This window comes from Triturus cristatus, chromosome 8 (genome assembly GCF_964204655.1).
Source record: "Triturus cristatus chromosome 8, aTriCri1.1, whole genome shotgun sequence".
In the NCBI taxonomy this organism is placed as follows: Eukaryota; Metazoa; Chordata; class Amphibia; order Caudata; family Salamandridae; genus Triturus; species Triturus cristatus.
Genome location: NC_140591.1, coordinates 205,980,148 through 206,002,986, shown reverse-complemented (window position 1 = coordinate 206,002,986; position 22,839 = coordinate 205,980,148). Strand labels below are relative to the sequence as shown.

Here is a 22,839-nt window from a genome sequence, read left to right as displayed (position 1 = left end):
GGAGGGTGTTGAAGCAGGAGGAGACAACAGCGTTGACCTGCTTCATCATGGAAAGGGTGGAGTCGAGGATGCACGCAACCTAGATGACCCCTAGGTTGCGTGCGTGGTCAGTGGGTGTAGGGGGTGCTCCTAGTGCAGTCGGCCACCATGAGTCAGCCGAGGGGGTGGATCCGAGGAGGAGGACCTCCGTCTTGTCAGAGTTCAGCTTCAGTCGGCTGTTCCTCATCCAGTCGGCGACGGCCTTCATTCCTTCGTGGAGGTTGGTTTTGGCAGTGTGAGGGTCTTGGGTGAGGGAGAGGATCAGGTGGGTGTCGTCGCCGTAGGAGATGATGTTGAGGTTGTGCAACGTGGGCGGGTGGTGCCATGTAGACGCTGAACAACGTTGGGCTAAGGGATGAGCCTTGGGGGAACGCCGCAGATGATCCCGGTGGCTTCGGAGCACAAGGGAGGGGGGAGGGGGGGGGGGGGGAGGCGGACACTGTGTTCTGCCGGAGAGGAAGGAGGTGGTCCAGTCCAGGGCCTTCTCTTTGATTCCGGCATCGTAGAGGCATGTTCGTAGTGTGCGGTGGCAGACCATGTCAAAGGCGACCAACAGGTCCAGGAGGATGAGGGCTGCAGTTTCTCCGTTGTCAAGCAGGGTCCTGATGTCATCTGTGGCGGCAATGAGGGAAGTTTCGGTGCGGTGGTTGCTGCGGAACCCGTACAGGGATGGGTCCAGGATGCTGTTCTCCTCAAGGAAGCTAGTCACTTTGTTGATGGCCTTTGATGACCTTCGCCGGGAACAGGGAGATGGGTCGGAAGTTCTTGAGCTCTCCGGGAAGGTCGCTGTCTCGAAGGAGATTTAGATGGTTTTTACGGAGATGGGGTGCGATGGTGCTGCTGGCTTTATTATTGAAGATGTGGTGCGGGCAGGGGTCTTCAGGGATGCTGTTCAGGATCTTGATGGTGTTGTCGTCATTGATGTTGGTCCAGGCGAGAAGGTGGTTGGTGCGGGTGGTGGTCGTGGGAGCGGGTGTCTCCGTGGTTGCCGGGGTGGTGACTGCGTCGAAGCTGTCGTGGATGTATGCGATCTTGCGATGGAAGAAGGTGGCCAGCGAGTCGCACTTGTGAAGGTGGGATGTCGGTGTTGGAGCTGGGGTTAGAGAGTTCCTTCACGATGTTGAAGAGCTCTTTGCGGTTCTGTGCGTTGTTGTCTAGGCAGTCTTTAAAGGAGTTCCTTTTGGCGGATCTGATGAGGTGGTGATGTCTGCGGGTGGCGTTCCAGTTTTCTTTTCGAGTTTGGCAGGTTCACTTGGAGGCCTGGAGTTATTCGGTGAACCAGCTGGCTTTCTTGCTGGTGTGGGTGTTGGAGGGCTTCTTGAGCGGGGCGAGGGTGTTGGCGCAGTCGTTGATCCACTGTGAGGTTACGGGCTGCGGCGTCTGGGTCGGTCGGGTCTGCGGGTGGGCTCTGCGCAAGGGTGGTGGTTAGCTGGTCTTCAGTGACTTTGATCCAACGGCAGCGAGGCATCTGCTGGGTGCGGTGGTGCGTGGTGGGTTTCCGGAAGGTGAAGTGGATGCAATGGTGGTCGGTCCAGTGGAGTTCGGTGGTGCGGTTGAAGACGACGTGCGAGCTTGCTGAGAATATGGGGTCAAGCATGTGCCGGCAGAGTGGGTGGGTGTTATTACGGGTGTTGTGTTGAGTCCGAGGTTGGCGAGGTTGGCGATCAGGGTGGCAGAGTTGGAGTTGTTCTCGAGCGGTAAGTTCAGGTCCCCGAGGAGGATGTAGTCTGTGGAGGCGAGGGTGTGTGTACTGATTAAGTCGGCGATGGAGTCGCTGAACTGCGGTCGGGGTCCGGGGGGGGGGGGGTCTGTAGACGAGGGTAGCTCTGAGGGTGGTGTTGGGGTCGGTGTGGATCTGGAAGTGCAGGTGTTCGGCGGTGCGGAGGGTGCCGTCAGTGTATGTCAAGATTGAGAGTGTTCCTGTGGACAATGGAGATTCCTCCTCCTACTCCGTTGGTGCGGTCCTTGCGGGTGATCTTGTTGCCTTCCAGGATGGCTATGGTGACGTCGGGTGCCAAGGAGGGGTTCAGCCAGGTCTCAGTCAGGAAGGAGACGTCTGGGGCGTTGGTGTTGAGTAGTTCCCAGAGTTCGACGGCGTCTTTGCGGGCGGAGCAGGTGTTGAGCAGGATGCATCTGAGAAAGTTGGGTTCTTCGGTAGGTGGTTTGGTGGGCCGGATGCTGGTGAAGCTGCAGTTCCAGCAGGAGAAGGGTTGTTTGGTGCGCTTCGGGCGGCCAGGCAGCAGGTGCGTGATCGTCCGGAGTTGAGTGCGTGGAGGGCGCTGGATGTGTAGCGGAGTCTGGCGTCGTGGTGTTCACGATGGCCAGGGGTTCTGGCGCTTGGTGCGGTCCAGGAGCGGACAAGCGCAGACGGGCTTGCCTTAGGGGTGCCTTCGGCGTGCCAGCGGCGCAGCCGGTGCGCGGCCGCCATATGAGGGGATGTGAGAGCGAGGAGTAGCTGGGAGCGGGGCGGCGAATGGGAAGCGGGGGGGGGGGGGGGGGGGGAGATGCAGGGGACAGCGGCGGGAAAAACGATGGGGGAGCGGACGGGGGTTACAGAAGGCAAAAAAAAAGGGGCACAAAGGGGGAAAGGACAACAGTGCTGGTTAATAATCAAGAACACTGCCAATTGTTACTACTGTGTGTTCTCTTTATCTTGCCAGAGCAGAATGCAGGCACTAAGAAAAGCGGGGCACGAAGCAAATGCGAGCAGCAGCGGGCTCAGGGCACACAGGTGGGGCTGTGTGGCGGTGAGGGGAGCGACCTGCCTGGTGACCGGGTTAAGGGTCGCTCCTTCAGAGATAAAGGATCAATACCCCCGCATCAGTGAGACCTTGTAATGAGGACCACTAGGCCTATTGCAGCTTTGAATACCAAACCTAAACTTGGCACAAAGATGGGGTAGAAATAGAGGGAGAGGGGGCATGGAAGGAGGAATCAATCTTAGATGGAAAAGATGATTGGAAATGTGGGTAAATCAGACCCCAATGTCACCCAAGTTAAATTAGAGATACTAAACCATACTGGTCAAGAGTTACAAAGAAGAGTTTCAGGTTCTGAAGCCTCCCGCAGCAAGGTTTGCTAGCGGTCTCTTTAATGTTGAAGCCATAAGAATGAGAGTGAATGAGAGTCATATCTCCACAAACTACTCTTTGGTAGATGATGGGAACCGATGCTTCAGTCTTCATAGAACTCACCTCGGTTGTCAGGAGCTCACCTCTGCTATGCAGCATGGATCAAACCAGTGAAGATCAAGAACTTACATTCCCTAAAAGATAGGCTCCTCCTGGCTACTGTGTACATCACAGCCTTTCACTGCAAAGGGCTCTCCAGATAAAATGATCACAAATGGAGAGGTGCAACGGTATGGATCCCATAAAGAGTCCAATTTATATGATCAAATATCAATTGTTGATTATGTCTTCTTAAATCAACATGAATAACAGGGTTCAGCCAGCACATTTCGTTCCAAAACAACTTAAGAACTTTATCAGGGCTTAATCAAGTTGAATAATACATCAAGTTGTAAGCGAAATAATGAAAAAACTATTCCATTCAATATCCAATCATATGTCAACACCGGGCCAGTAAGCCGGGAGTCATTGAATTCAGCAGTCATGAATTCATAATATGCATCAATATATTTCACCACAGACACCTTGACAAGTGTCCATGTATCCGGTAGACACAGTCCCGGTCTAAGGCTCTCCAGATAAGCTATGATATTTCCAGTAACTGGATCGTCATTTTTGGACGGCTTGCTGGAATCCTGAGAATTTCAGAATATCCAAGGAAGGTGCATGGGTGTCTGCCAGAACATTTGTTTGTAGGAAGTGGCATAATGACTAGCGAGCTTCTCCCTCTGGTAAGGGCAGGACCCCATGAAATCTGCAACTAGCCGCATTCAATACATTCTCAACCCGCTTCTCTTGTTGCAGGAGAACCATAATGGGTATAGAACACGTTTTGTGGGTTTAAAGTTGCTGCGGGTCACTCATTTATTTTCGCACTGGACAAACTAGATTTATCACCACATGATCTAGTCATTCAACCAGACTATTCAACCCTGGGATGCACCCCTTCCAGACAACCTTCTAGCTTTTTCTATTCATCTAGGTTGACAAGTCCTGAAGCACATCTAACAGTAAAAATTCAAGCTGGGTCAAATGTGCTATTTGGACATTGAACCATCTCTTGGGGCTCAACAGGGAGGATGTCACAGCAGAAAACATTTTTCTTCTAAACTTACACGTATTTTGGCTCAGTCTCCTTAGAAAGCATTATGCAAATGTTTGATTACAACAGAATCCTCTCTGAATCCCAGTCTTGCACCTCTTTGCGGAACTCCACACCTGCTGTTCAGGGGCTCTGGTTCTTCACAGGCTTCCTAGATAATGGTTTGGTCGTTAATGGGGAGGCCACAACTCTTTCCCCTGTTAATGAGGTCTCTGCTGTCAATTTACCGGTAAAGAGCAAATCCCATCATTTTGTTTTTTTAACCACCACTGGTCGCTCTGTAAAGTATCTGCATGCTCCTCTCGGATCTCGGTAAACTGCAGGCAGTGAACAAGTTTCTTCTACTGGTATTGCTGCCCAGTCATCCCTTTTGCAATCAGGTCTCCCGATTTCCAGGCATCAGAGTGAGCCCTCTTGATTTGAGGCAATGGTGGTGAAAGGGGAGCTAAAGGTTGCTCAGGTTCTTGGGTTCAGTGGAAAAGAAAAGTTCTTCTAAACCTGCATCATGCGCTCTGCAAGGATTCCGGTGAGCCATGTATTAATCAAGGATTCACTCAGCCATGAAATGGAGCCGTACCAGAGATGAAGACAAAGCCACACAATAGTTCCACAAGCTCCAACCTTAAGATACACTTTTAACGTTTAATACTTTAGTTTAAATTTGTTAGTGATATTTTGTCTATTAATTGATAGATTCTGTTCAGCAGTTCTGAATCGGGAATATATGTCATGTCAAACAGTGTGCTTTATGCAAGCACTAGATTAGAGCGTTATTCTAGCCCACCTTTTAACAAACTGCATTCTGAACAGTCACTGCAGAGTCAGTGGCAGCAACAAAGAAGGCTGCAATCCCACTAAAGGCAGAACATGTCTCCCACGGAGCCTTCAGGAGGAAACTCCAGGGAGGGATGGACTGGGATAGCAAAGGCAGCCCTGGCAATTACGTCCGCATGGTCCGTGGGGAAGGCTCCTGGCAGGACCACTGCTACTGTGCTTGTTACAAGGGGCCGATTTTGCCCCAGTAACAAAAACAGCCACCACTGGCTGAAAAACAGCCTGGCTGAAAAACAGCCTGCAGCCACCACTGGCTGAAAAACAGCCACCACTGGCTGAAAAACAGCCACCACTGGCTGAAAAACAGCCACCACTGGCTGAAAGACTAGTTGAAAAACAGTTGCCACCCTTCCGGCCCAACGGGAAGATGTATGGTGCCCGCTACAGCCAGTCTGGCCCCGACTCCAGGGACCAAAGGCCATATAAGGAGTGTTCTATTGGTACAGCACAGATCTGAGGGAACACCCTGCTGCGTGAATACACTTTGACCCACCAATAGGAGCAGAAGCCACTCATGATCAGCAAGATACCAAATGTGGAGTTTATCTGCCCTGGTGTTCAAGGAACCCAGCAGGAGATGGACCATCATGGATATCTCGTAAAGAACTAGCCAATGTCAGTTTCAAATGTGCTAGACAGAGGACATGGGTTCCCACACTGCCCTTATTACAGTACTCAAAGACTTCCATGTTGTCTCCATTAGAACATGGACTGACCTGCCCTGACGGAGGAGGGAAGGGTCTTGATGTCCAGACAGATGGCACACAGCTCCATAATGTCAACGTGGTGGCACTGGTCTACTAGAGGCCTCTGACCATCACATCATTCAGGTGACCTTCACTGCCCAAAGACAACGCTTCAATCCCTACTGTGATCTTTGGATGGAGCAGGCAATATGGTATGTTGCAGGTCAAGTTGACCTCTACCTTCCATCACCAAAATTCTCAGGCTGCCTCCTCCTATAAGTGGATGTTGTCTAGGTAGAAATCTCAGTGGTGGACCATTGAAGGCAAACGCTCCACTGCAGAGCCCACATGAGGCTCCAGCAGAATGTTCAAGGCCAGGAGAACAAGTAGTGTCAGAACCATATGGACTCCAGTCAAGGCATGAGCCTGAAACTGAAGCAAGCCTGCAATAAGCAGTCAATAGTCAAGATAGAGAAATAAATGTACAGTACAAAAACACTTAGATCTCATAAAAATCATAAAAGGGTGGCAATACCACCATCCAAAATGTACATTTTAGAAACTTTGTTTTATTTTTGTTTTAATGAAGCACACACTGGTACGCTCTACAACGATTAAGTTAAAAATGTAAAACATACAATCAATACCATGAGAAGATTTCGAAACTGAATGTACTAAAACTTTTTAAATCAGTTAGCGTTTCCTTTTTTTTCCCCCAGTTCTTTTGCCACAATTTCCAGGAAGTTTATGGCTCTACAGGACAGTTGGATTGATGGTCCTCCAAGGCATTGGATAACAGCTATTCTGCATGACCTTATTTGTTCCTTCCTGAAGGCTTCCCGTTCTTTGGGTTGCCGACAGGAAGGGGCAGATGCATAAAAAGTGCAAAAAAGACTCGTCCCCCTCCTCCACATGAGCAGCATTCCTTGGATTGCCAAAAATGTTTCCATTTCGGCGTCAGGTCCTTTGATGGAAAGGACCCCAGTCGCACCAACGTCAGGTAGAGCTTTTTCTGGTGGGAGAAGTGGTCTAGTAGATATGGTTGGGGCCTCAGCCACTGATATGCTTGGATCACTGCCCAAGCGTGGGGTTTTTTGGGGAAAAGACTGTTTTCTCTATTAGTAAGGAGGACCGTTTTATTGCTTTGTTAGCTACAGTTTTGAAACTAGAATAGGTGGTAAGAGTAAGCCAGACCTCCTCTAGCTGCAATGTCTCGAGGGATTCCTTCAGAGCACTGAATGTTGAATTATTTAGTTTAGCCTGGGTTTCCTCCCAACGATGGTGCCCAAGGGTATTGTCCTCTGCATCCCTCATTCTCCAGTAGTACTCGGCTAGTGCCTCTTGTCGGTCAGGGATCTGGTTTCTTAGTCCATACTCTAATCGAATTTGGGATTGTGAGATGTGTCGGGGGAGATCGAGAACAAGTTCTTAATAAAGGTTGATTGTACTGTATTTAAAAAAGGTGGCGTCTTTCAGATTTAGAATTTGAGCTGTATGAGATTGAAGGTAGAAATTTTGCTTCAATGACTTTTAGAAAATGACCTGTATAACAACCTGTAAGTTTGTTTTTTAGAACTTTGAAGGCAAACTGCAGGTGTTTGGCTTTAGTACGACCTTGTGCCAGTTGCGATTTAAAATTAAGATTGCGGTCTATTTGAAAGCCTAAATATTTGTATGAGTCATCCTAGGTCAGAGGTTGCTCGTCCAAGTACCAGAAAAGTTTACAATTTGCCGTTGTTTTGGGCTGTCTGGCGAAGCACATCACCTTTGTTTTTTGACAGTTGATGGTTAGTTGAGCCGAGAAGGTGTAAGCTCCCAGTTTAGTGATGAGTCGCTGCAGGTCTACAGTTGTTTGAGCAAGGAGCACGATGTCATCCGCGTATTGTAAATTGGGTGTGGGGATTTTGCCCAGTTTGGGGGGGGTCAGATTGAATTGACCGGAGATGTTGATCAAGGTCAGCAATGTAGATGTTGAAGAGGCAAGGTGCAAGCACACACCCTGGTTTTAGCCCATTAAAAGTTTTGACCTTTTTGGTTATGCTGTGCCCATCTCCTTTCCTGACCTGAACCACGTCTGGGAATACAGATTGATTATGGCCTCCAGGAGTTTAGTGGGGGCCCCCCAGTTTTGCATTTTTGCCCATAGCTTGGCTCTCGGGACTATCAAAAGCTGCTTTAAGGTCTATAAAGCACGCATACAGGAGCCTTGATTATGCGAGGGCTCGGTTGGCTACCAGGTTGACCGCGGAGATGTTCGTGAGTGTGCCCATCCCTGCCCAGAATCCTGTGAGTATATGGAATGAGATTATGTCTGCTGACCCAGTCCTCTAAATCAACCAACAAGTTTGATGCGTACATTTTTGCCTCCACATCAATCAGGGATATCAATTGGTAATTGGAGGGGTCAGAGCGGGCGCCCAACTTGTATGTTTAGAATACTACCCCTTCAAGAATCTGGGATAGTGCAGGATGCTAAGATTGAAGAGGAGTGGCGCAAGGAAGCCGGACCAGAATGGAGAGTCGTGACGAAACAAAGCATTTGGCAAGCCAAACATTGCGGTTGTTAATTCTTGGCCCATAAAATGCAGGTTCCATTTATATTCTACGCTAAAAATGTCAGATGTTTGTGACTCAAAGGGGGCAAGGCTTTTAAGAATATGAGCAGGTCACTTCTGTTTAAAATGTCATGGTTTCCCCGTGCGACATAGTGAGGGATAAAATCCAGTTTGTTGTAGTGTGAGGGAGTGTCCCTATGCGACTCTTGGTGTGCACCCCTTACTGATACATTGCTAGCCAGTATAGGCTCTATGATAATCGGAAGAATGGAGTAACTATGGTGTTTGATGTACATAGTTCATTGACCCTTGTCCAACTGGAACTGTTGCTTCCCGGGTTTGGATCAGGGGTTAAATTGAGATGGCAATTTTCTTTTCTCCCGTTGTCGGTAACTTTGGTGCTGTCTCCCCGTTTTGCCACCGAGGCCGGTGCAGTAGAATTTTTTGGTGTGGCCTTTAGCCAATTGCTTGAGTTTGTTGAGGTACTGTCAGTTACGACTCCCAGTTCTTGCCACCGTTCTTTACCTTCTTTGGTTAAAGGACAAGTGACTGAGGAAATCATACTGGAGAGATCTTTGGCTGCAGACTCTTTGACCGTTTCTTTTTCCTTTGTCGGGGGAGCGCCTCTGATTTTCCCTGATCGTATTACCCCATTGCCACCACCACCCCGGGTGAGGTGGGAGAGAGGAAGAGTAGAGCTTCGGTTGGGATGAGGGGGTAATGCGATATTTACGTGGGGCCGATGGCCCGGTCTCAAGCTGGGTGACAGAGACAGGGGAAGGGGGGGGCGAGAGCAGGGCACGCTGGGGGCCGCCGGCCGCACCCGACCTAGTTGGGTCGCCTTCGCGGGCACTCCTGGGCACCACTCTGCGGCCTCCTGCTAAGGGAAGTCACGCTCTCACGTTCTTTTCAGAGCCCACTAGTGGACCACTTGTGGCCCTCGCAGTGCACTTGCCTGCCTGTGCCTTTGTCTGTGTCTGGCCTCTTGGCTCTTCTCCGGGCCGTCGCCGCCACCACCTTTGCCGCTCCGCCTCCCGATGCACCGAGGGCACACCCGATGTTTGAGCGTAAACCCTGCAGGTGCACGGATTCTAGAGGCAGGGGGCAGGCTGCGAGCTACGGGCTTGGGCTGCAGAGGGGGGGGGCAGAAAGGGTAGACGCCAGAAGTGGCGGTTTCTGCGGTTCGACGTCCCCATTCGTGGCGGCGGTTCAGCATCTCCCCTCACGGCTGAACGCCAAACTCTGCTGCTGCTGCTTTGGTCAGCTTGGAAACCTGGAGCGGACTCAGCAGACTCAGCGAACCCAGACTGTTCGTGACTGATGTATTTTTGCCTGCGAAGATTGGTCACATTCACAAATATTACTTTTGTTAACAGTGGGGATGGAGGGGGATTAGGATGGGGTGGGAATGTAAGGGAGAAGGGCAGGATGGTGAAGTGGAGATGTTCTGACCCCACACCAAGCTGGTGAAAAACGCTGTGGAAACGCATAGTCATCATATGAAAGGTCAAGGTAGAGGTCAATCTCCGTACAAATTGGAGTGGGCAGTACATTTTCTGCCAGTCTGTAATCATTTCCATTGTAGCAATTGTGTTCGAGCCAGAACCGAAAATGGCTTCTAGCCTCTGAAATTACTAGCAGCGAAACAAGGTAACAGTAGGGGAAACCTTTAAAACCACCGGCTGCACTTTGATTATTTCAAAGTACTAAATGGACTGAACACTGGTTGAAGCTGCCTCTGGAACAAAGACGAGAATCTCTGCAGAGTACCAAACTGGCACCTCTGGGGGCAGAGGCATGGGCTAGGTACTATGGCAACAAAGGTACTGAGGTGTGCCCTGGTGTTGGCTGAGGTCAGTTGGTGCCAGTCAAGGCTCTGCTTGTGGAAATAACAACTGGAAGCCCCAACTTATCCATTGGACACAAAGGTAAACCCAAGGGACCAGTAACTGTAAGACCCCTGCAGCATCCTCAACCTGCTGTGGAGTTGATGATGGCCCAGGAAATTCAGGACCTATAACTACAATCCCAGATTCGGATCTGAAGTGGACAACACCGGCGAAGTCTGAGGGTGTGGCCTTTGGATACATTAGGGAGTGTTTGAAGTCAAGGCACAAAGACAAATATTGTGGGGGGTTCGGAAACTGAAATCTACTTCACATAAGCTTAGCCCAACCCCCCCCCCCCGGCCACCCCGTCCCTCCCCCTCCAAGACCCAACCAAAAACATCATGTGGGGTTCTTTGGGGGGGGGGGGGGGTTTAGCTAAGCTTATGTAAAGGCACTGTAAAATAAATTAGAAATTGGGTTAAGGTTGGCAAAATGCTCCAAATCTGCATTTAAAGGTGGGCAGAAAAGGAACTAGCTGCTGCACACAGGTGGTGCTTAGAAGCACTGCACGCTGGCACCTTAATGCACTATTCTGGAAGTGAGAAACTAAATTTTTATCAAGTAGCACTAAAAACAAGAATGGAGAAGAATATATAAGGCTTACTCTTCCAATTAAGACAAAACAAATACGCATACAACTGGGTAATGATGATAACAGTGCAATAACCAACGACAAAAAGTAAAACAATTGGGTGGTTTATCAGGCATTCCATTATACACCTATTTTTGTTCAGCCTCCTCCAGCACCTGGTCAGAGTTTCATTTCCAATGCATACCTGAACCTCTGCAGCGAGTTGGTCATTGGGCTGAAGAAGGGCGAGAAGCTTGGACTGGGAGACATGGGCCCAAAGTGCATCCGAACCATCTTGGGGGTCATGGGGCGCGAGGGGGTGCTGATGTTGGGAGACATGGGTCTGAAAGGCGTTTGCGACATGTAACCTGGGGACTGAAAAAGAGTAGAATTTAAGAGTTTAAACAATGAAAAATTTCTATACAAATAAACTCACATGTCCACCATAACATTATATAGCAAGTACTATATAAACGCAAAGCCTTCCCTCTTCTGTCCCTCCACTATCCTTTTCAATCCAGATAACATACGAACGTGTCCATCGCTCAAATTAATTTCATATTTCCCTGTGCTAATTCACCACTGTTAGAACTGGGGGTCTCTAGTTGGCAGAGGTAGTTACCTTTGACCAAATAGGGACCCTTGCTTCTAGTCAGGGTAAGGGGGTACACTCCTAAAATCACCCCTGCTCACCCCTTAGTAGCTTGGCACGAGCAGACAGGCTTATCTCAGAGGCAGTGTGTAAAGCATTTGTGAACACACAGTAATTCAGTGACACTACAGATGGACACACCACACAAGTTGTAGTATAAAAAATACGTTTTTTTATATAGATTTCACACAAGACCAAAAACGACAAATCCACAATACTGTACTTTAAAAATGGTAGAAATAGCTTAATTCTCACAAGATGGTAAATGCGACACGGAGTTCAATGTACCTTAGGATGCGTAACTCTATACAACTAAAGTGTTGCAGGGAAGGTGATGCGTCGGTTCGTTACACGCAAGAACGGTGATGCGTAGGGGATGCATTGGTTCATCTCTGCGAGGGGAGGTGATGCGTCTTTCTTACTGCGCTTTCGTGATGATGCGACCCACAAAGCCATGATGCGATGAAGATCAGGTGCAATGCGACAACGATAGTGTCTTCTTAATGCGACACGTGTGCACGCCCGACGGCAGTGCGGCGACTCAACGATTCTTCTGAGCCGCGACAGGCCCTGCGACATGCTTCCCGGTGACGGTGATGTGACGGCGTCTGATGCGACGGCGACACTCTTCTCAGGCGATGGGAGGCGCTTCTGCGATGATGCGACAGCGGCAGTGACACGCTTGTTCTCTGTGAGTCCTTGCGACATGCAGTCCCTCAGAAAGCCTAGCACAGCAGCAGGCACTTCCAAAAGACTCTTGAGGAGCTAGTTGGTGAAGTCTGTTGTCCATGAGACTTCAGCAGGAGCCAAGCTCTAGCTCAAGCCCTTGGAGATCCTTCACAAGTTGATGAAAGTACACCCAAAGTTCCACTCTCCTCTCTTTGGCAGTCAGGCAACTACTGCGGGCCAATCTCCCAAACAGCACTCAGCTTAAGCATAGTCTCTTCCTCCGCTTACTCTCCTCAGCAAAGGTTTCTTCTTGTTTCCCAAAAGGGATCTAAAGTTCTGGATCCCCTTTTTATACACAGTTTCTCTTGGTTCTCTGAAGGCAGAGAGGCCTTTGGCTAGTCCAAACCAGGTCCGGTCAGTCCTGGAGCACACAGGGTACATGACTCCTCCTTTCCTTTAACAGTGCAGGGCAGGGACATCAGACGCACCACAGGAGGTGGAGCCAGCATTGTGGAGGGAAGGAATATCCCTATTCAGGTCCCAGGTGCAATTCCTTCCACCCATCTACATGCAGATCTCTCCAGTCAGCCCTGTGCTGACTCACCCTGTCTCCTGGAATCCCCAGCCCCTGTCACTCAAACTTTAGACAAGGAATACACAACCTAGCAGAGGTAGGCGTGGATAGTTAGGCAAGAAAATACCTACTTTCTAAAAGTAGTATTTTTTGTGTTCAAAAGTTTTTATTGGTTGTTTTCCAACAATGAATACACAAAACATACATAAGATAATGAAGACACAATACTACTAATAAACTATACAAATTATGCACATTAATCTAAACTAAAATATAAAGTAAAATAAAAATCCACAACTAACACTACAGGAAAACCACTTAGTTATTGCAATGCTATAGTACATATGGTTCCCTGTGGAAGGAAAAGGCAGTGGTCATGTGTAGATACGGCTACGGGGCCTCTCCATCTCCCTGGATTTCAGTTCACGGCGGTTTGTGAGATTCAGAATATGTATCAAGGCTATCCAACACGTGTCGGGGAGGTTTGGGAAGTTTCCATGGTGAGTGTTGGAGGTCGATTGTATCAGCGCCCCTAGGGTGGACACCCAATTCAACCAGCATGTAAATGATGCTTTGTGTCCTTCAAGTTATTTAAGATGACCAACTGCTGCCATCAAAAGAAGATCCAGAAGGGCCTTGTCATTATCACTCAGGGATTGGACTCTGAGGAAGCCAAATACCAGGTTAGAGGCTTCTCTCTTAAGGGAGCATGAAAATAGTTTGGAGACAAACTCAAAGATCCCATCCCAGAATGCGGTTATGCACTTGCAGGAAAACAACAAATATGCAAGGTCCCCAGTTTCCTCTCCACAATTCCAGCAATTGGAGTCCTCCCTGATCTTATGCAGGTGCAGGCGAACTGGTGTCCAGTATGCCTTGTGAAATAGACAGAATGTTGTCTGCGATAGAGCTGGCAACATTTTATCCCTAGTGACTGAGTTCCAAGTTTTACACCAGATCTCTTTGGGGATCAGAGAGGAGGAAAGCGATTCCCAATATTCCGTGACCACCTTGTTAAGGCCAGATTGCTTGGGACGAGGGGCTTTGTATATCCAAAGACCTGGTGGCCAAATTTATTTATTTTCTCTATGTATTGAGAGAGATGGGGAGGAGTGTAGCAGATTTGCTTTTGTAATTGTTTTGCAATTGCAACCTTTATTTTTAAGAAGTTATAGAACTCCAGAGCCAAACAGGGCTCCATTGGTTCGTTCCTCCGGTGGGATATACTCCGGTCTGACTAGAAATTGAAAAAGCGCTACTCAGCAACCGGGCCCCAGCTGCCCTACTTACCTCCAAACTCACAAACATTTGCTGCTCAAAATCTATATTCAAATATACGAAACATGCTCTATTGACACTAGATAAAAATTTAGAGGTTAGCATAAAACATTCGAACATGGAGACATTGTGGGACAACAATAGGATCAGTTATAGGGGAAGGTCTATTTACTTCAGTACATGGATCGACAAAGGTATCTTCTTCCCTCGCCAATTAGTAGACCACATCCCCCTTCACCTTCAACGACCTAAAAGTGGTATTTTTAAACACAGAATGTTAAAACTAACTTCACTAAAAGATGTATTTTATCATTCTGAGTTCAGGCATACTAAACTCAAATTTTTACCTAGTTCCCAGAGTCAGTTAGGATTATAAGATGCAATAATCAAACCGCCCATTCTAGCCTATGGGGAACAGGTAGCCTCGCAACAGTGAAAAACGAAAATGGCTGTAATTCACTTTTAGGACATGCCACACTACCTTTTACCTACAATGCACCCTGCCCTTGGGCCTACCATAGGGGTGACTAATATGCAGAAAAGGGAAGGTTTAGGGATTGGCAAGTGGGTGCACTTGTCCAGTCAACATGGCAGTACCAGACTGCACAGAGGCTCTGCAATGGCAAGCCTTAGACACACTTTACAGGCTGCTTCTGTGGGTGGCACAACCAGTGCTGCAAGCCCACCAGCAGCATTTGGTTTACAAGCCCTGGGCACACTCAGTCCACTGTACTAGGGCCTGACAAGTAAACCAAACCAGCCAATCATGGAGTCACTAATCCATTCCATCAATTTACCATAGGACGCACTTGCACTGTGGCACTGAATAGCAGTGGCACAGTGCCCAAAGCATCTAACACCAGCAAAAACGCATGAAGCAACAGCAAAAAAAATGGAAGGGAGACCCATGCCAAGGTATCGGGTCTAACTGCCACTAATCCTTTTTGGGTTCCGGAGTAGCATACTACAAGCTGAAAAAGTACATTGAGACCTCGTCTGGGGTAGTAAGCGCTATATACATATGAAATTAAAATTATACTAGGTGCAAGACGGGACGCATTTTTTATGTTTCTCTAGTCAGTTAACTGGTGGTCAGCGTGAAATGAAAGCAAAGGCTTTAAAAACCAACATTTGCAACAAAAGTGATGCATCTCCCATCGTCCGTCTCAGTGGAGGAAGGCTCTCCGAAGGCTTTCTATGATGGGCTCGATTCCACAGTAAAACCACAGAAAAAATGAAGCCACAAATGAACAAGTATTAAGTTTAAAAAAGCAACAGAACGTACCGTGCTATACAAATGGTAAAAAACGCAAACCTTCTGTACCAATGCCAATAGAGCCGCACTGCAAACAATTAATTGACTACAGCAGGATGAAAGGCGAGTGGAGAACCCCTTGCCGCATTCTGTATGAATTAGGGAACATTATATGATTAACACAACAGGTGGGGAAGAACCGCCAGCACTTCAAATGCAACAAAGATCAGTATTGCATAACCAGGTCTAGGTTTTTTCTTCAAGTAAAGCAGTAAATAATATATATTATACATTTGTTTTTTTACATTTCTGTGTTTTGGACAGGGTGTTCTAGTTTGCCAATGGGGGCCTGGGTGAATCCTACTTCAACTACAATTGTGTATATGTGGGGCAGTGGAGGGAATAAAAAAAGCCTTGGGAATCCATTATTTTTGTATGTACTCTCATTCCTCAAGGGATATCCTGTCAATCAGTAACATATCTAAGCAATCCATTTTCAATAAGGCCAAGGTTATGCATCTCTAGTATACCACACTCTTGTCTTTCTCCTATATTGCTCACAGACCTTACATCTGACTCTCCATGCCAAAATCAACTATTAGAGGCAAAGTTCTATTCTATTCAGGTGTTTCTGTATAGCGCACGGCTATCCTACCAGGCCTCCAAGCGCTAAAGATGACACATCTACCAGTTCACTAGATGCACTTAAAAGTGAGGAGAAGATTAAAATAGATGTTTTCCAAAACTGGACTCAAGATTAGTTCATTCTGAAGACGGCAGGGAGTTTGTTCCAAAGATGGGGCTAAGTGAGCAAAAGAATGACCCCCTGCACCTTGTCTTGTTAACTCTATGGACTGTCAGCAACCTTAGATTCCTGGACCACAGAGACCTCCTGTGAATGTAAGTACTGAGTAGTCGCTGTATGAGAAGTAGGCCTCTCCCGTGCACAGCCTGATGGGAGAGGCACAGTTCCTTAAAGTGGATTATTTTATTTTCTGCACAGGAAGCCAGTGCAGGGCTGCTAAAGCCGGTGTAGCCGAATGGCACTTGGGGATTTTTTAGTAGAATGCAAGCTGCTGCGTTCAGGACAACTTCTAGTCTTTTTATCAAAGACTTGGGCTTCCCAGATAAAGGGAGACTCAATCTATGCAGGAGTTAATCAGTCCCTGCATAACCACTCTCCTCGAGGAGGGTGGTAGCCAGTGTAGCAATTTTCTTAAAGTTCTCAGAATTCTAAAGCAGGTCCCAGCAAGTTTCCCGGCCTCGGTGAAGGACAGCTGCCTGAAGCTCAACACTGAGAAAACTGAGGTCCTCATCCTGGGACCCTCGACCTCTGCCTGGGACAACACATGGGGCCCTCCGCCCTCTGGAGTCCCCCCACCCAGACAGACCACGCTCGGAACCTCTGCATAATCGTCGACTCCTCTCTCACCATGACATGCCAGATCAACGCCGTCACCTCCACCAGCTTCAACTGCCTATGCATCCTCCGAAAGACCTTCAAATTGATTCTGCCCCCAAACACAGAAAAACCATCACCCATGCCCTCATAACTAGCAGACTGGACTACGGGAACTCCCTCTACGCCGGCATCAACAGGACCCTTCTACACAAGCTCCAAACCATCCAGAATGCAGCAGCCGTCCTAGGGACCCCACGGCACAAATGCATGACGCAACACCTTCAAGACATACATTGGCTCCCGTTCGAGAAGAGAATAACCTACAAGCTTCTCACCCATGCCTACAAATCCCTCCACAACATCGGACTCAAATACCTCAACGTTAGAGTGTTCCCACGCACCCAAAAGAACTCTCCGATCGCCGACCTCACCCTAGGGGAGACACCCCGCATCCGCAGAAGCAGATCAGGAGGAAGGGCCTTCTACATCGCAGCCAAAACCTGGAACGAGCTCCCGGTCAGCATCAGACGCTCCCCTAACCTGCACATCTTCAGGAAGGACCTCAAGACCTTGCTCATTGACGGAGCTGCCTACCCCCCACCCCCAAGCGCCTTGAGACCCTCACCGTTTAGTAGTGCGCTTTATAAACCCTTGATTGATTGGGTTTCCATGAAGAATTCATCAACCCAGAAGCCCAGGCTGGAACGGTTGGGGAAGTACCTCTAAGATGGTCTGGCCATGAATGGTTGTTTTCAACAACTAGTACTCAGACTTTACACCATTCAGTTTTAAGCTCCTTGCAGACATCCAGTCTGTTACCCGTTTTAGGCAGTTAGTTGGAGGTTTTCCCTATTTCGGCCATGAGAGATAGGACAATCAGTGTGTCAACTGCAAAAGACAAGTGCAAGGCCATGTTATCACAAGCTCCACTAGAGGAAGCACATATAGATTAAATAATGTAGGGCTATGGGAGGAGCCCTGTGGGACCCCACATTTTAAGGTATGACTAGCAGAGAAAAAGGTTTTGTCGCAGATTGACCAGAGTTCCTCTGTGGCTTCTAGCAGGGCAGTCTTGATACCGCTGCCCAGTTTAAAGCCTGTTTCGGTGGGATGGAAAATAGCTTGAGTTTTTAAATAGCAGGGGAGGTTTTTATTCACATTTCTCTTATACTTTGCTCACTAACTTGAGTAAGGATCATTGGCCTATAATTTTTTGCAAGCAGAGGGTCGGCCGTGGGCTTTTCCAGTAAGGGTTTGACAATTGCGTGTTTCCATGCAGAGGGGCCATTGCCACTATCCATGGAATGATGGAAAATTTGTGTTAAGATGCACAGGAATGCATGGCCCCCTTTCCTTAGGGTGCCTGGGGGGTGCGGAATAGAGCGGCGAGCTAGATTGTATGGACTTGAGGGTTTCTTCAGTGACTTCTTTGCTTAAGGCAGGAAATTAGATCATTTAACTAAGGTCGTGGAACCTGCGTGTGGGGGGTGGAGGGGGTCGTACTTGGGTCTGGGTTTTTTGGAAGGTAGTAAAGGATTTGGTTCACTTTGGTTGACTATTCTCCGCCTTACACAATTCCTTGGATGAGTCAAGCCTGTCTTATAGCATATTGATAGGTTTTCGTTGCTTTCCTGTAGATGTCTTTACTAGGTTCATCATGTTGCATTTTTATTGTGTGAAACAGAGGATAACACCACGACAAAATTGTTTATTTCTCTATAAAGCAAATGTTTCACATGGTATGAAAGTGAGCATGCAGTCGATGATTAAGAAACTTCACATAATATTTAAATATAAGCATTCAGGGTTGCTTTTACTTTAAGGAAAGTGGTGAAGAAATCTTGATGCTTTGTCCGAATTGCCTCGGTTGGAGTTCCAGTTCAGGGAGCAGTACCTGTAGCACCACAGGAATCACTCAGCAGTTATACTATAGCACACTAAAAGGATTAGACATTTGAACGGTCTACAAAGAAAAGAAACCTCCTTAGATCCTAATAGCGTTTAGTGAAGATACAGAGAATGAATGAGGAGAATGGCAAGAACCAACCTCATCCTGATGGATCAAGAAGCAGACAAGATCTAGGCCAATATTCAGATAAAATCTCATGAGGTCCAGCTGCAAAAAGCAATAACATGGGACAAAAAACAAATGAGGGGACAAGTTTGACGAGACATTATCTCATAACTTTATTCTTATAAATGATCTAAAAGGAGCTTGCATCACAGGAAAGGGACCATACTTTATCTTGGATCTGGATTCCCAGGCCACATTCTTTAGACTGACCACCACCTCGGTAAGTGCTCTTTTAGGTCTTAGCCCTGAAAACCACAGCGTGCACTTAAGTGAAGCAGCAGCCCAGGATTGACAATAGTCTTCCGTCATGGCATTCCACAAGCTAGCAGTCATTATGCGTGACCTGAGGATAGGATACTTTGCAGGATGCCTCTTTGGGGGGCCTTGAGTGTTAAGACTCCAAGACTGTTCGGGACACATCAGGGCTCATTTAAATCTCAAGACATTCTGCTGATCATTGCGGTCACTAAGGTAATCACCACATGCTTTCATTATGGATACGGTCATTAGCCCTGAATATTTCACCTAATAATCACTGATTTGACCTGTTAGCAAAACAAAAATACAACACCCAAAATGCATTAGATCATGTAAACGTTCAGGACTGGAAAGAGGGGCCAAAACGACCTGGAGAATGGTGGTCACCATAGAAGCCATTGCTTCTTCAGCCCGTATGGAGCCTCAAGGTAAGCCTTGAACTGGTATCTCAATGCAAATTTAATATGGGCAAGGAGTTTCAGGCAAGTTGAAGCAATCGTATTCATTAACTGGTTGGGCACAGTGTGCAATTTGAGACTAAAAATCTCCTCAATTAGAAAACAGTATGTGTGAGGGCATATGACTTTCCCACCAAACTATACTATTAAGAGGATTTTCTTGCCCTCACATACCTTCTGTAGGCCAGGTGGTTTTACTAGACAGTGACAGTCATGGGACAGAACCTCTTCAGATTTCACAGATATGGATCTCATCCTAGCAGTCATGCTGAGCCTCATTATGGGAAAGTGAGTTTCTGTTGCAGTACCCTCCCCCACACTTTTTGCCTGGCTTTTCATGCAACTTTGACTGTAGAGTACGGTGTCCCTGCTGTCCAGGTTCCCAGGACCAGTGTTTTTTCCTTAAAACTGTTCCACAATTGGCAGCTTCAGCCCCTGAAAATCCGTAGTAAATGGTACCCTTCGTACCTAGAGCCTGGGGACTGAAGAGGGTCCCATAGGACTCCTCACCAAGGCCATGCGCCACTGCAGCTTGCATGTTTTGGTGCAGTGAAAAACAGCAAATTCGACATGGCTCACTGTCTGTGTGCCATGTCAACGAATCCTGCCTAAGTCACCTCTCTAGCAGGCCTCACAAACCCTAAGGCAGGCATGGGCATATATGCATGAGCAAATATGCCACTACAATGTTTAAGTCTATCCTTAGATATTGTAAGTGCCAGAAAAGCCATAGAGTGTACATGGGCTGGAAACTCAACAACTCGAGTTCCCAGCACCATGACTGCTTATCTGAACCCAGGAGTGTTTTGTACCAAACGTCTCCTCATAATAAACCTACACTGATGCAAGAGTTGGATTTATTAACCCATGTACTCAGGTTTTCATGGGACACCTCTAAGGTGCTCTCTATCAGCCCTGGTGTGGTCTCTGACTGGCTTTAGGCAGCCTGCCACTGCCAGGCATGTTTCTTGACCCCCTGGTTTCTGTCGCCAGAAACAAAGCACATCCTGGACAGAGGTGTGACACCACCTCCCCCAGGATCGACATGGTGCTTAAGAGAGAAGCTTCAAAGGCCTGTCGCCTTTGTAATGCGACCCCAGCCTCTGCTGCTAGCAGGAGATGGCAGCCCCAGATTTAAACCCCCCACTTTTGGGTGGGAGAAGCGGCAGGAAAACTTAGGAAGACCAGGAGGTGTCCCCCCTTCACCAACTCCACCCCTTAGGTGATGGAGGCGAAGTTATGGACACTTTTCAGTCTCCACAATCTGGATGATGGTGGCACCTATCCAATAAAGGCTAGGGCTATGCCACCCCCTCCCACAGCTACCCCAGGTAAGGAAGCCATTGGTCCCTACCTGCTATTCCCCTGTAACGCCGCTAAATAGATTATTTTGGTGGCTCCCCAGACTCTGAAACCAGTTCCTGCCTACCTAAGAAGAGAGAGGACAAAAGACAACGCCATGCAGAGAAGAATAAAGACACCCACTTGCTTGGCCCCAGCCCTACCGGCCTGTCTGCAACTTCAAAGACCCTGCATAAAAAACAACGGTCCTGCAGCCAGCGACCTCCAAAACCCCATGAAGGACTGCCAGCCTCCAAAAACGACCAGAACTTTGAGCATATCCGACCTGTCCCCAAGAAACCAAGACGAAGGACTCTATCCCCTCCAGAACTGCAATCCCGGACCACTCAACACAAACGCCTCCTGCCAGAGTCCAGGTTGCCCACCAGTCCAGAAAAGGTTACTCAGCAAACCAAAGTACAAGTCCAGTGTTGCCTGACCCCTCCTGGACTCCACGATGACAACTGCAGTGAAAATCCGAAGGCTTCTCCCCCTACCACGACCAGCTCCGGTAAGAGAAACGTGACGTCAAGACACCCCTGCTGCCAAAGCTCCTGGGCCTTGGAGAGCTCGACCAATGGTGTCTTTGCAACCCACCGCATTCCAACTTACCTCTGCAGTTGCTGGTTTGGTTTGCGCAGCCTCCTGTTCGGCGCCTGCAACCGGTTTCAGAAACAGAGTTCCTCCATTCACTTGCATTGGGAGGCCGACAGTGTTGGCACCCTGTCGCCCCTGTGCCGCTGGTGGTGTAGGTTTGGTGCTGTCTTGTGCTGCCTAAACCTGCGAAATTTGAGCCCAGCAGCCGCTTTACTTACCTGCAAGGAGCGGGTCTTTAAGTACCTCTGGTCTCTATTGGTTTACATTGGGCCCTAACTCCAGTTTTGACCTCTGCACCCAGCCACCCTTGTGCCACTGATGGTGCAGTGTACGTGCTTAGCTGAATCTTGCCCTCTGCTAATCTCCAACTCTGAAGTCTGGAATTTTAAGTTGTGTACTTACCTGCAAAAGACTGAAAACTGCACTGTGTCCACTTTTGAAACTGAAAAGTATTTTTATTTAAAAACCTATTTGCTTTTATGAAAGTTTTGTGGTCTTAGTTAATAAATATACCAAAGTACTATTTTTATTAATTGGTCTTGGATTTATTCATTAAGTGTGTGTCTCAGTTATTGCCACTGTGTGTACAACAAATGCATGAACAACCCTCTGATAAGCCTAACTACTCGCCCACACTGCCACAAAATAGAGCATTAGGGTTATCAATTTAGCCTCTGTACAACCTCTGGAGAACCACTGGACTCACTACAGACTATACCTCATTTGGTATAGTATATGAAGAGCTAGCCTCTCACACTCATGCCCTCTTATTTTCACCATCTCAGACTTGCAAATACCTGGTCTGCACAAACATTAATGGGATACCTCAAACAGCTTCAATTGCATCCCGCTATAAACCACCCACAAAAAAAATAAAATCAATTTCTCGTGCTCAACACTCATTTCAGGGGTACTACATGCAGCTGGGATTGCAGAAATCAAAATCTGGATGCATCCTTCATCATAAACACCAGAAATTTGCAGTGAACACTTGGAACTCCCTGCATCTACATCTCAGGCAATCAACGTCTGTCTCAATTCAGGACCTCAAGACCTGGCTCTTCGACTGAACCCCCAGATCCACACACTCCACCACCCCCCCCCCAGCATCTTGAGACACTAATGGGTGAAAAGTCGCACTTTAAAAGGACCCGATTGATTGAAACTGGTTCACCTACAAGCACAAACATTATCATAACGCAAAATATAACTTCCACTGCATCAAACCCCTAAACAAGACAGGCGGTGGCATTGCAGACATCCACACATCTACCTCTATGAACACCAGTGACTTCCTCCTATTGTCCCATTCCACTGCCAACAAACACCCTGGGTTCAGTTCGACCTACAGAACCAAAATCAACCTCATTGCCTTAACTGCAATCAGACGTGGACCTTCCAAGAGACGCATCATCCAAACCTCAGCCTAGTCTTTCTACCCACCCTCCGCTTTAACCACCAACCCCTCTAGATT

The 22,839-nt window shown here is 47.9% G+C and overlaps 1 protein-coding gene across 5 annotated transcripts in view; it reads right to left on the bottom strand.

Annotated features, from left to right (window-relative positions):
• The window catches only part of PATL2 (PAT1 homolog 2), a 443,602-nt gene that overhangs the window by 163,836 nt on the left and 256,927 nt on the right, over nucleotides 1-22,839 (bottom strand). For all 5 annotated transcript variants that reach the window (XM_085621371.1, XM_085621372.1, XM_085621370.1 and 2 more), the window contains one exon: nucleotides 11,013-11,182. In XM_085621371.1, the coding sequence (XP_085477497.1) occupies nucleotides 11,013-11,182 (170 nt within the window). The remainder of the gene's footprint in view (nucleotides 1-11,012; nucleotides 11,183-22,839) is intronic.